The sequence below is a fragment of the Triticum dicoccoides genome, chromosome 5A (genome assembly GCF_002162155.2).
Source record: "Triticum dicoccoides isolate Atlit2015 ecotype Zavitan chromosome 5A, WEW_v2.0, whole genome shotgun sequence".
Taxonomy (NCBI): domain Eukaryota; kingdom Viridiplantae; phylum Streptophyta; class Magnoliopsida; order Poales; family Poaceae; genus Triticum; species Triticum dicoccoides.
The window spans coordinates 127,218,579-127,238,790 of record NC_041388.1 but is presented as its reverse complement, the minus strand read 5'-3'; the positions used below and the strand labels follow the sequence as shown (position 1 = coordinate 127,238,790).

The window sequence follows — 20,212 nt, the reverse complement described above, 5'->3', positions numbered from 1 at the left end:
GATGAGGCTCCAAAACTTGTGTGTTCAAAAGGTGCCAATACCTCTAGTATATATAGGTTGGAGGGGGGAAGGGGCTCCACACAAGGGGAGGACTCCTCCCTCCTTGTGCCGGCCCTAGGGGAACAAGGAGTCCTCCCCTTTGTCTAATTCAGCCTCCAAGAAGGCAAAAGGGGGCGCCTCCCCTATTAGGCTCTTGTGGCCCAATTCCCCTTCCACCACTTGACCTTTTAAGGACTGTTGGTATTTAATTAAATATAAAAGCCTCCTAATTATTACTAAAGCCTTTATTATTAATTTAACATCTCTGGAAATATTTCTCACCTATATATTATTTATCGGTAATACCTGGTATTGCCCGATAAACTCTGAAACCCTTCCGGTGACCCCGAAATGCTTTTGGTTCCTCTCGAAACTATTTCAAATATTAGCGAAGCTATTTCACAAATATTTTCTCATTACTTCCATCCTAATAACACAGCAGATCATGATTACCTTAAGCTTGTCACCTTGTAGGTTCGGTAAAAGATAGACATGAACAAAACCCTTTCGTTCAATGACAGATAGCGGAACCGTGGACATCCATATCGATCCCAATGGGTACACAAATATCATTCGAGTGAACCTGTGATTATCATGTGCTATTCCCTTTGCTTCACGATACTTTACAAAACCCAAGATGAGATATATTGGTATCCTCTTGAGTCAAACACATGCTCACTATACCGGTCTCCTTGTTACCGGTTTTGTTCCTCTTTCTCATTGACATGTTCTGGCATCCCTGTGACATACTCACATGTATCTGGCTAGACGATGACGGATGTCGTCACACCTAGAGGGCCCTAATAATATCTCTCCATTATCGGAGGAGCAAATTCCACTCTTGAGATATCTAGTCCCTTGTCAAACTTTTCGATGAACCTGTAAGTTTTCCTTATGATCAATGTGTTACAGATGACATTTGAGCAACCCCAATGTTCATCGTACGGTAAGAAGTCATTATGATACTCTCATGGTCTAAGGAACTATATCACACATTAACACTCTGTGTTATAACAATTGACTTCAAACGTTATTGTCTCAAAGTATAACAAACAAGTTTGGGTCGATTCAGTATGATCATTCTTCTAACGTCATACTCTCAACAAGTTTGGTTATTCTATGCTATAATTGCTATGATCATAGAATACACTATTCAGCCACGCCATGGGGACCTGCCGGCGAGCACACCGTGGAGTGGCCGAGGGAGGAAGAAACCACGATGCCCGACCATGCAGATGAGAGGAGGCCTCGCAACCCGACCCTCACGCCTGGAGAGGAGATCCCCGCCGCTGCCAGCACCATAAGGGCTTTGCCTAGGGGCTCTTGGCGGCGGCGACGAGGAAAGTGGCGGCGGGGGGAGGGGACCCTAACCGTCAGTAGCGGCGTGCTCCCGGGTCGCCCACAGGGAGGGCGACGTGGGAGGGGTTTTTTTCTATATACTAGAGGTATTGGCACCTTTTTGACACACAATTTTTGGAGCCTCCTCTAGTCCTCTCGTTCTAGTTCTAGCCGATCCTAGTTAATCTAATTAGAGTTAGACCTAGATCCTCTAATCCTTATAATTAGAAGCCCGGTGTGGTTCTCCTCCCTCTAATCTCCGGCGATGATTAGTTCTGGATGGCAAAGCGCTGCCGGATCGTGAAGACCGTACGCTTGCAATCCATAGAGAGGACGTGCTCTCGGTCTTCCGTTCGAGGGATCGTCCATCAACGGTTCGAGGGACTCCAAGTATGATCTACACCGATTCGTCTTCTTCCGCCACAACTCGGAGTTGGTAACGATCCGATCCAAACCATTATTGCATCTTTATAGTGTTCTTGGTTGATGTAGAGCGGATTTTTTTTGTTTTCTGCTACGTTTCCCAACATATAGCACGCGCCAAACTCACCATCGGGATCCTGTACTGAGAGAGGCTTACAACCAGCCGGGGGTCTCAACTACCCATCGGAGAGGTAACGTCCGATGGCTCACAACCGGCTGGGGGAAACTATATACCTATCATGCACGACCGCGCCTACATACGCAACATTGGGCTCGTGTGTATTGGCAGGCTACAGGCGTGCAGCCGGTGGAAGCATAACCGTGCCTTTTCATTTTTTGAGATGTGCTTCTGGTGAATGCACATGTTGTACTTATGACGAAAGCAATCTGTGCTTCTAGGAGAAGCAAATATGTGCTTGTGCTTTCCGTGGAAACACGGGTTGTGCATCTCATAAGAAACACATGATGTGCTTCTCACGGAACCAAATATGTGACTTAACGGGAAGCAATGTGCTTTTCCTGGAAGCACACACAATGATTTTTCTTTTTTCAGGAAGCACAACTTTGCTTCTCACAGAAGCATATGACGTGCCTCTTTGTGAAAAAACACTATTTACCTTTAGATTTTAGATGGTTTTCTTTATTACTCCCCCTGTTAAAACCATCTAAAACCAAGCAGAAATTGGAAGTGAGAAAAAACCATCTAAAATCTAAAAACACATACAGAAAAAAAAAACTGAAATCCAGAAGAAGTTTCTAGCACACGACACGTGGCGCACCATTTGAGGCGCTCCACAGGAAGTGATCCTTACGGAAGACCCGCAAAAGGTAATCTTTTGTTAGTTGCTCCTAGCGTGCGCCGGTTGGTCTGGTAAGCTATGCAATGTTCGGCCTAATACTGGCCCAGCCCAGCCCCAGTTTACATCAACAACAAGAATAGTATGCTGGAGAATAGTCAGCAGCACAGGAACACATGGGAAGAAGATTGAACAGCTGTGGAAAGATAGCAGCCTGAGTGCTCCAAGAGTCCAACCATGTGATCTCCGGTCCAAGTTCATCAATTGCTATTTTATGAATCCCTTTGCTTGCTGTGAATTTTTCCTTTGCACCTACTCTATATAAATGAGCCCCTTGCTTGCTCTCACTCATCACCAGTCTTCACTCTTCAATAGTTTGAAACAACTTGCCAGCAGCGCCAGTGTGCAGCGATCCAGTGACCGACACGGACAAGAACAAGATGGTCGCCGGCTGTTTCATCACCGACGAGTGCGCCCTGGCGGTGTCGACGGAGCGGATGTGGAAGGCGGTCTTCTCCGGCGAGGACACGGCCGTCCTGCCCAAGGCCTGCGCGGGCTTCATCGACGCCGTGGACGTCGAGGGCGACGGCGGACCCGGCAGCGTCTCCACCATGACGCTCAGCCCGGCGGCAGCGGAGCTCGCCGGCTCGGGCGTGATGAGGAGCCGCCTGGTGGCGCGCGACAACGCGGCCCGGGTGATCAAGACGGAGCTGCTGGAGGGCAGCAAGGTGAGCGCCCAGCTCAAGTCGCAGGTGGCCGAGGTGAAGCTCGAGGCGGCCGGGGAGGGTGCTTGCGTGGCGAAGCTCAGGGTGGAGTACGAGAGGCTCGACGGCGGCGGCGCGCTGTCGGCGGAGGACCAGGCGACGCTCGCCGCGGGGTACCTCGACGTGCTCAAGATGGTCGAGGCTTACCTCGTCGCGCACCCCGCCGAGTACGCCTAATTAAACCAGCACGAGAAACATCAGAAATAAATCAATCTGCCTTTACAAGACAGAAAAATAAATCTACTATTGTGGCAAGTACATGCCTCTATTATGGTGAGTATATACCGGTGTTATTTGCTTCATGATCGACTTCGTGAGAATAATCGAGGGAGGATCTTTAGTACGTACAAAAAATTGTTTGAGGTGTATATGAGTGTTTAATCCCTGTTTTAAGCTCGTATTTTGTGTGTAAGTTGCTTCAAGCATTAATAAAGATAAATATTTTAGCAGTTTGGTTTTATTTCTTGACAAAGGGTGTTCTTTATTACTCCCCTTGTTCATTTATATAAGACATTGGGACGGGTCTAGCTGGCGGCCGGGTACTAGCTAGCGTTCACTAGCGGCCGGCCAAATAAATTAAGTGCATGTACCTTGGTCCCATGGACTAGACAACCGCGTATTAAAAAGGCAAAATTACTGTAATCCAAAAGTGTTAAAAAGGACATTGTTAATTAATTATCCTGTGTGGTCTCTTCTCACGTGATGGATGCTTGCATGCCACTGCATTAATTTTCCTCATGTTCATCCCTTGTGCATCAATTTTTGGTTTTCAAAATTATAAAAGACATATCTTCTAAACCGCGCGTCGAAATTCAGATCCTTTTCACTGTTGAAACCCTCGCGACGTGTTCTTCAAAAGTAGATCCCGCATGGGGATGTTTCGACGAAGTAGTCTTCCTGCCAACTAAATATCAATGTATGTGTAACTAGACTATATTGTCGCGCCAACTGAGCATATGTGTGTGCCAAATAGTCCTGCTAACTAAATATCAATGTGTGTGCAACTAGACTACATTGCCATGCCAACTGAGCATATGTGTGTGTCAATAGTCCTGCCAACTAAACACAATATGTGTGCAACTAAACTACATTGTCGCGCCAACTGAGCATGTGTGTGTGTAATTAGTCCTACCAACTAAATATCAATGTGTGTGCCACTAGACTACATTATCGCGCCAACTCTGAGCATATGTGTGTGCCAATAGTCCTGCCAACTAAATATCAAAGTGAAGGAAATATGCCCTAGAGGCAATAATAAAGTTATTATTTATTTCCTTATATCATGATAAATGTTTATTATTCATGCTAGAATTGTATTAACCGGAAACATAATACATGTGTGAATACATAGACAAACATAGTGTCACTAGTATGCCTCTACTTGACTAGCTCGATAATCAAAGATGGTTATGTTTCCTAACCATGAACAAAGTGTTGTTATTTGATTAACGAGGTCACATCATTAGTTGAATGATCTGATTGACATGACCCATTCCATTAGCTTAGCACCCGATCGTTTAGTATGTTGCTATTGCTTTCTTCATGACTTATACATGTTCCTATGACTATGAGATTATGCAACTCCCGTTTGCCGGAGGAACACTTTGTGTGCTACCAAACGTCACAACGTAACTGGGTGATTATAAAGGAGCTCTATAGGTGTCTCCAATGGTAGATGTTGGGTTGGCGTATTTCGAGAATAGGATTTGTCACTCCGATTGTCGGAGAGGTATCTCTGGGCCCTCTCGGTAATGCACATCACATAAGCCTTGCAAGCATTGCAACTAATGAGTTAGTTGCGGGATGATGTATTACGGAACGAGTAAAGAGACTTGCCGGTAACGAGATTGAACTAGGTATTGGATACCGACGATCGAATCTCGGGCAAGTAACATACCGATGATAAAAGGAACAACGTATGTTGTTATGCGGTCTGACCGATAAAGATCTTCGTTGAATATGTAGGAGCCAATATGGGCATCCAGGTCCCGCTATTGGTTATTGACCGGAGATGTGTCTCAGTCATTTCTACATTATTCTCGAACCGTAGGGTCCGCACGCTTAACGTTACGATGATAGTTATTATGAGTTTATGCATTTTGATGTACCGAAGTTAGTTCGGAGTCTTGGATGTGATCACGGACATGACGAGGAGTCTCGAAATGGTCGAGACATAAATATTGATATATTGGAAGCCTATATTTGGACATCGGAAGTGTTCCGGGTGAAATCGGGATTTTACCGGAGTACCGGGAGGTTACCGGAACCCCCCGGGAGCCATATGGGCCTTAATGGGCTTTAGTGGAAAGGAGAAAGGGGCAGCCCAAGGTGGCCGCGCGCCTCCCCCCCTCCCCTAGTCCTATTAGGACTAGGAGAGGTGGCCGGCCCCCCTCTCTCTCTTTCCCCCTCGGGGAATCCTAGTCCAACTAGGATTGGGGGGGGAGTCCTACTCCTACCGGAGTCCTACTCCCGGTAGGAGTAGGACTCCTCCTGCGCCCTCCTCCTGGCCGGCGGCCCCCTCCCCCTTGGCTCCTTTATATACGAAGGCAGGGGCACCTCTAGACACAGAAGTTGATCCACGTGATCGTTCCTTAGCCGTGTGCGGTGCCCCCTGCCACCATATTCCACCTCGGTCATATCGTTGTAGTGCTTAGGCGAAGCCCTGCATCGGTAGAACATCAAGATCGTCACCACGCCATCGTGCTGACGGAACTCCTCCCCGACGCTTTGCTGGATCGGAGCCCGGGGATCGTCATCGAGCTGTACGTGTGCTAAGAACTCGGAGGTGCCGGAGTAACGGTGCTTGGATCGGTCGGATCGGGAAGACGTACGACTACTTCCTCTACGTTGCGTCAACGCTTCCGCAGTCGGTCTGCGTGGGTACGTAGACAACACTCTCCCATCTTGTTGCTATGCATCACCATGATCTTGCGTGTGCGTTGGAATTTTTTTGAAATTACTACGAAACCCAACAGTGGCATCCGAGCCTAGGTTTTATGGTTTGATGTTATATGCATGAGTAGAACACAAGTGAGTTGTGGGCGATATAAGTCATACTGCCTACCAGCATGTCATACTTCGGTTCAGCGGTATTGTTGGACGAGACGACCCGGACCAACATTACGCGTACGCTTACGCGAGACCGGTTCGCCCGACGTGCTTTGCACATAGGTGGCTTGCGGGCGACTGTCTCTCCAACTTTAGTTGAACCGAGTATGGCTACGCCCGGTCCTTGCGAAGGTTAAAACGGAGTCTATTTGACAAACTATCGTTGTGGTTTTGATGCGTAGGTGAGATTTGTTCTTGCTTAAGCCCGTAGCAGCCACGTAAAACTTGCAACAACAAAGTAGAGGACGTCTAACTTGTTTTTGCAGGGCATGTTGTGATGTGATATGGTCAAGGCATGATGATGAATTTTATTGTATGAGATGATCATGTTTTGTAACCGAGTTATCGGCAACTGGCAGGAGCCATATGGTTGTCGCTTTATTGTATGCAATGCAATCGCGATGTAATGCTTTACTTTATCACTAAGCGGTAGCGATAGTCGTGGAAGCATAAGATTGGTGTGACGAAAATGATGCTACGATGGAGATCAAGGTGTCACGCCGGTGACGATGGTGATCATGACGGTGCTTCGGAGATGGAGATCACAAGCACAAGATGATGATGGCCATATCATATCACTTATATTGATTGCATGTGATGTTTACCCTTTTATGCATCTTATCTTGCTTTGATTGACGGTAGCATTATAAGATGATCTCTCACTAAATTATCAAGAAGTGTTCTCCCTGAGTATGCACCGTTGCCAAAGTTCGTCGTGCCCAGACACCACGTGATGATCGGGTGTGATAAGCTCTACGTCCATCTACAACGGGTGCAAGCCAGTTTTGCACACGCAGAATACTCGGGTTATACTTGACGAGCCTAGCATATGCAGATATGGCCTCGGAACACGGAGACCGAAAGGTCGAGCGTGAATCATATAGTAGATATGATCAACATAGTGATGTTCACCAATGAAACTACTCCATCTCACGTGATGATCGGACATGGTTTAGTTGATTTGGTTCACGTGATCACTTAGAGGATTAGAGGGATGTCTATCTAAGTGGGAGTTCTTAAGTAATATGATTAATTGAACTTAAATTTATCATGAACTTAGTCCTGGTAGTATTTTGCAAATTATGTTGTAGATCAATAGCTCGCGTTGTAGCTTCCCTGTGTTTATTTTGATATGTTCCTAGAGAAAATTGTGTTGAAAGATGTTAGTAGCAATGATGCGGATTGGATCCGTGATCTGAGGTTTATCCTCATTGCCGCATAGAAGAATTATGTCCTTGATGCACCGCTAGGTGACAGACTTATTGCAGGAGCAGATGCAGACGTTATGAACGTTTGGCTAGCTCAATATGATGACTACTTGATAGTTTAGTGCACCATGCTTAACGGCTTAGAATCAAGACTTCAAAGACGTTTTGAACGTCATGGAGCATATGAGATGTTCCAGGAGTTGAAGTTAATATTTCAAGCAAATACCCGAGTTGAGAGATATGAAGTCTCCAACAAGTTCTATAGCTAAAAGATGGAGGAGAATCGCTCAACTAGTGAGCATGTGCTCAGATTGTCTGAGTACTAGAATCGCTTGAATCAAGTGGGAGTTAATCTTCCAGATAAGATAGTGATTGACAGAATTCTCTAGTCACCATCACCAAGTTAGTAGAACTTCATGATGAACTATGATATGCAAGGGATAACGGAAACGATTCCCAAGCTCTTCTTAATGCGGAAATTGACGAAGGTAGAAATCGAGAAAAACATCAAGTGTTGATGGTAGACAAGACCACTAGTTTCAAGAAAAGGGCAGAGGGAAGAAGGGGAACTTCAAGAAGAACAGCAAGCAAGTTGCTGCTCAAGTGAAGAAGCCCATGTCTGGTCCTAAGCCTGAGACTAAGTGTTTCTACTGCAAAGGGACTGGTCACTGGAAGCGGAACTACCCCAAGTGATTGGGAGATAAGAAGGATGGCAAAGTGAACATAAGTATATTTGATATACATGCTATTGATTTGTACTTTACTAGTGTTTATAGCAACCCCTCAGTATTTGATACTAGTTCAGTTGCTAAGATTAGTAACTCGAAACGGGAGTTGCAGAATAAACAGAGACTAGTTAAGGGTGAAGTGACGATGTGTGTTGGAAGTGGTTCCAAGATTGATATGATCATCATCGCACACTCCCTATACTTTCGGGGTTAGTGTTGAACCTAAATAAGTGTTATTTGGTTTTTGCGTTGAGCATGAATATGATTTGATCATGTTTATTGTAATACGGTTATTCATTAAAGTCAGAGAATAATTGTTGTTCTATTTACATGAATAAAACCTTCGATGGTCATACACCCAATGAAACAAGTTCATTGGATCTTGATCGTAGTGATACACATATTCATAATATTGAAACCAAAAGATGCAAAGTTAATAATGATAGTGCAACTTATTTGTGGCACTGCTGTTTAGGTCATATTGGTGTAAAGCGCATGAAGAAACTCCATGCTGATGGGCTTTTGGAATCACTTGATTATGAATCACTTGGTGCTTGCGAACCATGCCTTATGGGCAAGATGACTAAAGACTCCGTTCTCCGGAACAATGGAATGAGCAACTGACTTATTGGAAATAATACATACTGATGTATGCGATCCGATGAGTGTTGAAGCTCGCGGCGGGTATCGTTATTTTCTGACCTTCACATATGATTTGAGCAGATATGGGTATATCTGCTTGATGAAACATAAGTCTGAAACATTTGAAAAGTTCAAAGAATTTCAGAGTGAAGTGGAAAATCATCGTGACAAGAAAATAAAAGTTTCTACGATATGATCGCAGAGGTAAAATATTTGAGTTACGAGTTTGGCCTTCAATTAAAACAATGTGAAATAGTTTCACTACTCACGCCACCTGGAACACCATAGTGTAATGGTGTGTCCGAACGTCATAAATGTACTTTATTAGATATAGTGCGATCTATGATGTCTCTTACCGATCTACCACTATCGTTTTGGGGTTATGCATTAAAGACAGCTGCATTCACGTTTAAAAGGGCACCATCTAAGTCCGTTGAGACGACACAATCTGAACTATGGTTTGGCAAGAAACCAAAGTTGTCGTTTCTTAAAGTTTGGGACTGCGATGCTTATGTGAAAAAGTTTCAACATGATAAGCTCGAACCCAAATCGGAGAAGTAAATCTTCATAGGATATCCAAAGGAAACTATTGGATACACCTTCTATCACAGATCCGAAGGCAAGACTTTTGTTGCTAAATTCGGAGTTTTTCTAGAGAAGGAGTTTCTCTCGAAAGAAGTGAGTGGGAGGAAAGTAGAACTTGATGAGGTAACTGTACCTGCTCCCTTATTGGAAAGTAGTTCATCACAGAAATCTGTTCCTGTGACTACTACACAAATTAGTGAGGAAGCTAATGATGATGATCATGTAACTTCAGATCAAGTTACTACCAAATCTCGTAGGTAAACCAGAGTGAGATCCACACCAGAGTGGCACGGTAATCCTATTCTGGAAGTCATGTTACTAGACCATGATGAACTTGTGAACTATGAGGAAGCAATGATGAGCCCAGATTCCGCGAAATGGTTTGAGGCCATGAAATCTGAGATATGATCCATGTATGAGAACAAAGTATGGACTTTGATGGATTTGCCCGATGATCGGTAAGCCATAGAAAATAAATGGATCTTCAAGAGGAAGACGGATGTTGATAGTAGTGTTACTATCTACAAAGCTAGAATTGTCGCAAAAGGTTTTCGACAAGTTCAAGGTGTTGACTACGATGAGATTTTCTCACTCGTATCTATACTTAAGTCTGTCCGAATCATGTTAGCAATTGCCGCATTTTATGAAACCTGGCAAATGGATAAACAAAACTGCATTCCTTAATAGATTTATTAAAGAAGAGTTGTATATGATACAACCAGAAGGTTTTGTCAATCCTAAAGATGCTAACAAAATATGCAAGCTCCAGCGATCCATCTATGGACTGGTGCAAGCATCTCGGAGTTGGAATATACGCTTTGATAAGTTGATCAAAGCATATAAGTTTTATACAGACTTGCGGTGAAGCCTGTATTTACAAGAAAGTGAGTGGGAGCACTACATCATTTCTGATAAGTATATGTGTATGACATATTGTAGATCGGAAATAATGTAGAATTATTCTGCAAAGCATAAAGGAGTGTTTGAAAGGAGTTTTTCAAAGAAAGACCTCGGTGAAGCTGCTTACATATTGAGCATCAAGATCTATAGAGATAGATCAAGACGCTTGATAAGTTTTTTTCAATAAGTACAAACCTTTACATATGGAGCAGTCAAAGAAAGAGTTCTTGCCTGTGTTACAAGGTGTGAAGTTGAGTAAGACTCAAAGCCCGACCACGGCAGAAGATAGAAAGAGAATGAATGTCCTTCCCTATGCCTTGGTCATAGGTTCTATAAAGTATGCCATGCTGTGTACCAGATCTATTGTATTCCCTACCACTGAGTTTGGCAAGGGAGTACAATAGTGATCTAGGAATAGATCAATGGACAGCGGTCAAAATTATCCTTACTGGAATAAGGACATGTTTCTCGATTACGGAGGTGACAAAAGGTTCGTCGTAAAGGGTTACATCGATGAAAGTTTTGACACTGATCCAGATGATTCTAAGTCTCAATCTAGATACATATTGAAAGTGGGAGCAATTAGCTAGAGTAGCTCCATGCAGAGCATTGTTGACATAGAAATTTGCAAAATACATGCGGATCTGAATGTGCCAGACCCGTTGACTAAACTTCTCTCACAAGCAAAACATGATCACTTTTTGGGTCTTAATCACATAGCGATGTGAACTAGATTATTGAATCTAGTAAACCCTTTGGGTGTTAGTCACATGGAGATGTGAACCAATCACATAAAAATGTGAACTATTGATGTTAAATCACATGGCGATGTGATCTAGATTATTGACTCTAGTGCAAGTGGGAGACTGAAGGAAATATGCCCTAGAGGCAATAATAAAGTTATTATTTATTTCCTTATATCATGATAAATGTTTATTATTCATGCTAGAATTGTATTAACCGGAAACATAATACATGTGTGAATATATAGACAAACATAGTGTCACTAGTATGCCTCTACTTGACTAGCTCGATAATCAAAGATGGTTATGTTTCCTAACCATGAACAAAGTGTTGTTATTTGATTAACGAGGTCACATCATTAGTTGAATGATCTGATTGACATGACCCATTCCATTAGCTTAGCACCCGATCGTTTAGTATGTTGCTATTGCTTTCTTCATGACATATACATGTTCCTATGACTATGAGATTATGCAACTCCCGTTTGTCGGAGGAACACTTTGTGTGCTACCAAATGTCACAACGTAACTGGGTGATTATAAAGGAGCTCTACAGGTGTCTCCAATGGTAGATGTTGGGTTGGCGTATTTCGAGAATAGGATTTGTCACTCCGATTGTCGGAGAGGTATCTCTGGGCCCTCTCGGTAATGCACATCACATAAGCCTTGCAAGCATTGCAACTAATGAGTTAGTTGCGGGATGATGTATTGCGGAACGAGTAAAGAGACTTGCCGGTAACGAGATTGAACTAGGTATTGGATACCGACGATCGAATCTCGGGCAAGTAACATACCGATGACAAAGGGAACAACGTATGTTGTTATGCGGTCTGACCGATAAAGATCTTCGTTGAATATGTAGGAGCCAATATGGGCATCCAGGTCCCGCTATTGGTTATTGACCGGAGATGTGTCTCAGTCATGTCTACATTATTCTCGAACCGTAGGGTTCGCACGCTTAACGTTACAATGACAGTTATTATGAGTTTATGCATTTTGATGTACTGAAGTTAGTTCGGAGTCCCCGATGTGATCACGGACATGACGAGGAGTCTCGAAATGGTCGAGACATAAAGATTGATATATTGGAAGCCTATATTTGGACATCGGAAGTGTTCCGGGTGAAATCGGGATTTTACCGGAGTACCGGGAGGTTACCGGAACCCCCGGGAGCCATATGGGCCTTAATGGGCTTTAGTGGAAAGGAGAAAGGGGCAGCCCAAGGTGGCCGCGTGCCTCCCCCCCTCCCCTAGTCCTATTAGGACTAGGAGAGGTGGCCGGCCCCCCTCTCTCTCTTTCCCCCTCGGGGAATCCTAGTCCAACTAGGATTGGGGGGGAGTCCTACTCCCGGTAGGAGTAGGACTCCTCCTGCGCCCTCCTCCTGGCCGGCGGCCCCCTCCCCCTTGGCTCCTTTATATACGGAGGCAGGGGGCACCTCTAGACACAGAAGTTGATCCACGTGATCGTTCCTTAGCCGTGTGCGGTGCCCCCTGCCACCATATTCCACCTCGGTCATATTGTTGTAGTGCTTAGGCGAAGCCCTGCGTCGGTAGAACATCAAGATCGTCACCACGCCGTCGTGCTGACGGAACTCCTCCCCGACGCTTTGCTGGATCGGAGCCCGGGGATCATCATCGAGTTGTACGTGTGCTAAGAACTCGGAGGTGCCGGAGTAATGGTGCTTGGATCGGTCGGATCGGGAAGACGTACGACTACTTCCTCTACGTTGCGTCAACGCTTCCGTAGTCGGTCTGCGTGGGTACGTAGACAACACTCTCCCATCTTGTTGCTATGCATCACCATGATCTTGCGTGTGCGTAGGAAATTTTTTGAAATTACTACGAAACCCAACACAAAGTTGTCATGATTGCTAGACTGCAATCTCATAGGAAGTTGAATCATGCAGGTCCGAAAATTCATTTTGCAAAAACTTGCACGAAGTAGTACTAAAGTTGCACACTACAGTATTAAAGTTGCACCATATAGCACCAAAGTTGGCATCAAAAAAATTTCATCGAAACATACTCATGTGGGATTTAGTTTCAAAGATCTCGTCGCAAGAGTTCGAGCAGTGAAAACGGATTTGAATTTCGACGCGCGGTTTGAAAGATGTGACTTTTTAAAATTTAAAACTCCGAAATGAATATGCATGGATCTGTTCTATTCGGAATGGAGTAATCAGTGTGAACGCATTTAATGCTAACAGCCACATGCACTAGAAGACAAAAAAATTAACAGCCACATGCATGCGAGACGCGGCCGCTCCATTCAACCAAATAGTGCGTATGCACTTTTTATATTTTAGGAAAACATTGAAGACATTTTAGACAATATGCAAAGCAGTCCATTTTCAGTTAACTGAAACGACTTATAAAAGTGAACGGAGGGAGTAACTCTTTTTTTTGAAAGATCTGGGATGCACCGGCTTCATTGATTTAGAAGAGAGCAGGCGGAAAACATTGTGATCAAGTAATCGGTGTAGCGAGTTAGAGAAAAACATAAAGAGAAAGTGGAAAAACCCTCTCCTAGGCAGCTATCTCATGATTGAATCCCCGAACAGGGCCTCTAGACAAACGGCTCCTGCCAGCCTCCATTATTCTCGGCCACTATGAATGGTGTGAATAACATCATTGCTTGATGGCAACTTGGCACGGAAGAAAGACGGTGCGAGTGAGCCAGGTAATTACAAACCGATCAGCCTAATTCACTCTGTGGCGAAATCATCTCCAAGGTCCACACAGAACAAACTTTGGGCGATCTATCACAACTAGATGTTGACAAGATTCCTTCATTGGATTTAATCCTTGTCCCCAAATAGTGCAAATATTATTGTCTGCGTAGCACTGCTAATTGTTGTGTGTGCAGTTCTACGCATGAGTTACACCTGGAGCAACGAGAGAGAGGACCCAACTCTTTGTAACATCGACAAATTCTTCTGCAATGCTCAGTGAGAGGATAGCCACCCAGATTTCATTCTTGCAGCCGCCTCCACCTCCTTCTCTGATCACTGTCCTCTGCTACTTACCAAGGCAACAGTTCCTTTCAGACCGACTCTTTTCATATTCGAAAACTCCTGGCCTAAATTTCCTCACTTCTTTGAAACTATTCAGCACGTGTGGCAATGGCCAGTGAATCATGATTGCCCGTTCATTAGAATCAAGAGGAGATTGGCTCGGGTGGCGGATGATCTAAAGATATGGAGTAGATCCACATTTGGCAAGATAAAGCTTCAGTTCCACGTCGCCAACAAAGTGATCCTCAAGCTCGACTCAGCGCAAGAATTCAGGAAAATCTCTGACGCTGAATTTCACCTCAGAAAATAGCTCAAGCTTAAGGTGCTGGGTGTCTCTGCAATTGAAAGAACCAAGAAGAAACAGGCTTCATGGATTGGCTGGCTGTGTGCTGGTGACGCCAACACAAAATTGTTTCATGCAAAGGTGAGAGCTGATACGTCCATTTTGCATCATGCTTTTATATCGATATTTATTGCATTATGGGCTATTATTACACAATATGTCACAATACTTATGCCTATTCTCTCTTATTTACAAGGTTTACATGAAGAGGAAGAATGCCGGCAGCTCGGATTCTGGGCTAGAAAAGAAGCAAATATTAGAGACCTATTCTGCACAGCTCCAAAAGTCCTAAAATTTCACGGAAGACGTTTCCAGAATATATAAAAAAAATACTCAACGGAAGAGATTCACCAGGGGGGCCACACCCTGCCCACGAGGGTGGGGGGCGCGCCCTACCCCCCTGGGCGCGCCCCCCTACCTCGTGGGCCCCCTGGAGGCCCTCCGGTGGCCATCTTATGCTATATGAAGTCTTTCGATGGGAAAAAATCATAAGCCATCTTCTCGGATGAAACTCCGCCGCCACGAGGCGGAACCTTGGCGGAACCAATCTAGGGCTCTGACGGAGCTGTTCTGTAGGGGAAACTTCCCTCCCGGAGGGGGAAATCATCGCCATCGTCATCACCAACGCTCCTCTCATCGGGAGAGGGCAATCTCCATCAACATCTTCATCAGCACCATCTCCTCTCAAAACCTAGTTCATCTCTTGTATCCAATTCTTGTCTCCAAGTCCGGGATTGGTGCTAGTAGGTTGCTAGTAGTGTTAATTACTCCTTGTAGTTGATGCTAGTTGGTTTAATTGGTGGAAGATCATATGTTCAGATCCTATATGTATATTAATACCCCTCTAATTATGAACATGTTTATGCTTTGTGAGTAGTTACTTTTGTTCCTGAGGACATGGGAGAAGTCTTGCTATTAGTAGTCATGTGAATTTGGTATTCGTTTGATATTTTGATGAGATGTGTGTTGTCTCTCCTCTAGTGGTGTTATGTGAACGTCGACTACATGAAACTTCACCATTGTTTGGGCATAGAGGAAGGCATTGGGGAGTAATAAGTAGATGATGGGTTGCTAGAGTGACAGAAGCTTAAACCCTAGTTTATGCGTTGCTTCGTAAGGGGCTGATTTGGATCCATATGTTTCATGCTATGGTTAGGTTTACCTTAATACTTTTGTTGTAGTTGCGGATGCTTGCAATAGAGGTTAATCATAAGTGGGATGCTTGTCCAAGTAAGGGAAGTACCCAAGCACCGGTCCACCCACATACCAAATTATCAAAGTACCGAACGCGAAACATATGAGCGTGATGAAAACTAGCTTGACGATATTCCCATGTGTCCTCGGGAGCGCTTTTCTCTATATAAGAGTTTGTCCATGCTTGTCCTTTGCTACAAAAAGGATTGGGCCACCTTGCTGCACTTTATTTACTTTTGTTACTTGTTGCTCGTTACAAATTATCCTATCACAAAACTATCTGTTACCACTTATTTCAGTACTTGCAGAGAATACCTTGCTGGAAACCGCTTATCATTTCCTTCTGCTCCTTGTTGGGTTCGACACTCTTACTTATCAAAAGGACTACGATAGATCCCCTATACTTGTGGGTCATCAAGACTCTTTTCTGGCGCCGTTGCCAGGGAGTGAAGCACCTTTGATAGGTGGAATTTGGTAAGGAAAAATTATATAGTATGCTGAAATTTACTGTCACTTGTTACTATGGAAAGTAATCCTCTGAGGGGCTTGTTCGGGGTATCTTCACCCCAACCAGTAGAGCAAAGAGTTGCTCCTCAACCTACTGAACCTACTGAAAATGAAAATGTCTGCTTTGAAATTCCTCCGGGTATGATAGAAAAACTGCTAGCTAATCCCTTTTTACGAGATGGAACAAAACATCATGATGAGCATCTAATATATGTAGATGAAGTTTGTGGATTATTTAAGCTTGCAGGTGTACCCAGAGATGTTGTTAAGAAGAAGATATTCCCTTTATATTTGAAGGGAGATGCATCGACATGGTATAGGCTATGTGATGATATGGGCTCTTGGAATTACAAACGATTGAAATTGGAATTTCATCAGAAGTTTTATCCTATGCATCTTGTTCATCATGATCGCAATTATATATATAATTTTTGGCCTCGTGAAGGAGAAAGCATCGCTCAAGCTTGGGGGAGTCTTAAATCAATGTTATATTTATGCCCCAATCATGAGCTCTCAATAGAAATGATTATTCAAAAAATTTATGCTTGGCTTTCTGATAGCAATCGCACCATTCTTGATAATTCTTGTGCTGGCTCTTTTATGATGAAGACTATTGAATTCAAATGGGATTTATTGGAAAGAATTAAACACAACTCTAAAGATTGGGACCTCGACAAAGGTAGGGAGTCAGGTATGACACCTAGTTTTGATTGTGTTAAATCTTTTATGGATACCGATGTTTTCCATAAATTTAGCACTAAATATGGACTTGACTCAGAGATGGTAGCTTCTTTCTGTGAATCTTTTGCTACTTATGTTGATCTCCCCAAGGAGAAGTGGTTTAAATATCGTCCTCCCATAGAAGTAAAAGTAGCTGCACCTATTAAAGTTGAAGAAAATATTGTCACTTATAATGATCTTATTGTTCCTACTGCATATGTTCAGAAACCACCTTTTCCTTTTAGGATAAAGGATCATGCTAAAGCTTCAACTGTGGTTCGTAAAAGCAATATTAAAACTTATACACCTCATGAGCAAATTAAAGTTGAACCTGATATTGCTATTGTTAAAGATCTCTTGTCTGGTAATATTGATGGGCATGTTATTCATTTCCTTGATGAGACTGCTAGAATTGCTAAACCTTGTGCTAAAGATAAAAACAGACCGGTGGTAGGCATGCCTGTTATTTCTAGTAAAATAGGAGATCATTGTTATCATGGCTTATGTGATATGGGTGCTAGTGCTAGCGCAATACCTTATTCCTTATACAAAGAAATTATGCATGATATTGCACCTGCTGAGATAGAAGATATTGATGTCACAATTAAACTTGCCAATAGAGATACTATTTCACCAATGGGAATTGTTAGAGATGTTGAAGTCTTGTGTGGGAAAACTAAAAATCCTGCTGATTTTCTTGTTCTTGGTTCCCCACAAGATAGCTTTTGTCCCATTATATTTGGTAGACCCCTCTTAAATACTGTTAATGCTACCATAGATTGCAAAAGGGATGTTGTTACTATCGGTTTAGATGATATGACTCGTGAATTTAATTTCTCTAAATTTAGTAGACAACACCGTGAAGAAGAATTACCTAGTAAGGATGAAATTATTGGTCTTGCTTCTATTGTCGTACCTCCTAGTGATCCTTTAGAACAATATTTGCTATACCATGAAAATGACATGTTTATGAATGAAAGAAGGGAAATAGATGAAGTATTCTTTAAACAGGAACCTATTCTGAAACACAATTTGCCTATTGAAATCCTAGGGGATCCTCCTCCACCCGAGGGTGATCCCGTGTTTGAGCTTAAACCGTTACCTGATACTCTTAAATATGCTTATCTTGATGAGAAAAAGATATATCCTGTTATTATTAGTGCTAACCTTTCAGAGCATGAGGAAGAGAGATTATTGAAAACTCTGAAGAAGCACCATGCTGCTATTGGGTATACTCTTGATGATCTTAAGGGCATTAGTCCCACTCTATGTCAACATAAAATAAATTTGGAAGAAGATGCTAAAATGAAAGAAGTGGTAAGAAAGGAAATACTAAAGCTCCTTGAGGCAGGTATAATCTATCCCGTTGCTGATAGTCAGTGGGTAAGTCATGTCCATTATGTCCCTAAGAAGGGAGGTATTACTGCCGTTCCTAATGATAAAGATGAATTGATTCCTCAAAGAATTATTACAGGTTATAGGATAGTAATTGATTTCCGCAAATTAAATAAGGCTACTAAAAAGGATCATTACCCCTTACCTTTTACCGATCAAATGCTAGAAAGATTATCCAAACATACACATTTTTGCTTTCTAGATGGTTATTCTGGATTCTCTCAAATACCTGTGTCAGCCAAAGATCAATCAAAGACTACTTTTACTTGCCCTTTTGGTACTTTTTCTTATAGACGTATGCCTTTTGGTTTATGTAATGCACCTGCTACCTTTCAAAGATGCATGATGGCTATATTCTCTGACTTTTGTGAAAATATTTGTGAGGTTTTCATGGACGATTTCTCTGTCTATGGATCTTCTTTTGATGATTGCTTGAGCAACCTTGATCGAGTTTTGCAGAGATGTGAAGAAACTAATCTTGTCTTGAATTGGGAAAAGTGCCACTTTATGGTTAATGAAGGTATTGTCCTGGGGCATAAAGTTTTTGAAAGAGGTATTGAGGTTGATAAAGCCAAGGTTGATGCTATTCAAAAGATGCCATGTCCCAAGGACATCAAAGGTATAAGAAGTTTCCTTGGTCACGCCGGATTTTATAGGAGGTTCATTAAGGACTTCTCAAAAATTTCTCGGCCTCTGACTAATTTATTACAAAAAGATATACCATTTGTCTTTGATGATGATTGTGTAGAAGCATTTGAAATACTTAAGAAAGCATTGATCTCTGCACCTATTGTTCAGCCACCTGATTGGAATTTACCCTTTGAAATTATGTGTGATGCTAGTGATTATGCTGTAGGTGTTGTTCTAGGGCAAAGAGTTGATAAGAAATTAAATGTTATTCAATATGCTAGTAAAACCCTAGATAATGCTCAAAGAAATTATGCTACCACTGAAAAAGAATTCTTAGCAGTTGTATTTGCTTGTGATAAGTTCAGACCTTATATTGTTGATTCTAAAGTAACTATTCACACTGATCATGCTGCTATTAAATATCTTATGGAAAAGAAAGATGCTAAACCTAGACTTATTAGATGGGTTCTCTTGCTACAAGAACTTGATTTGCATATTGTTGATAGAAAGGGAGCTGAGAACCCCCTTGCAGACAACTTGTCTAGGTTAGAAAATGTGCTTGATGACCCACTTCCTATTGATGATAGCTTTCCTGATGAGCAATTAAATGTCATAAATGCTTCTCGTACAGCTCCATGGTATGTTGATTATGCTAATTACATTGTTGCTAAGTTTATACCACCTAGTTTCACATACCAGCAAAAGAAAAAGTTCTTCTATGATTTGAGGCATTACTTTTGGGATGACCCACATCTTTATAAAGAAGGAGTAGATGGTGTTATTAGACATTGTGTACCTGAGCATGAACAGGAATAGATCCTACGCAAGTGTCACTCCGAAGCTTATGGAGGACACCATGCTGGAGATAGACACTAGTAGAAAAAGGATCAAACGTGAAGCACATGAGTGTCGGTTTGAATTTGAGCCGGCACTAATGGTACCATTAGTGCCGGTTCGAACGACTATGCATTAATGTCGGTTCGTGTTGAACCTTTAGTACCGGTTTGTGCCACGAACCGGTACTAAAGGGGTGATGGCAGGCTAGCTCAGGCTGGGGCCCCACGATCACCTTTAGTACCGGTTCGTGGCACAAACCGGTACTAAAGGGCTAACCTTTAGTACCGGTTTGTGCCAC

At 42.9% G+C, this 20,212-nt stretch overlaps 1 protein-coding gene across 1 annotated transcript; it reads left to right on the top strand.

Moving 5' to 3' along the window:
- Window positions 1–2,937: 2,937 nt before the first annotated feature.
- LOC119300145 (stress-induced protein SAM22-like) lies at window positions 2,938–3,810 on the top strand. Its single transcript, XM_037577199.1, has one exon. It carries the CDS (start codon window positions 3,038–3,040, stop codon window positions 3,536–3,538), a length of 501 nt encoding a protein of 166 aa, XP_037433096.1. The 5' UTR covers window positions 2,938–3,037; the 3' UTR covers window positions 3,539–3,810.
- The last annotated feature ends 16,402 nt before the right edge of the window (window positions 3,811–20,212 follow it).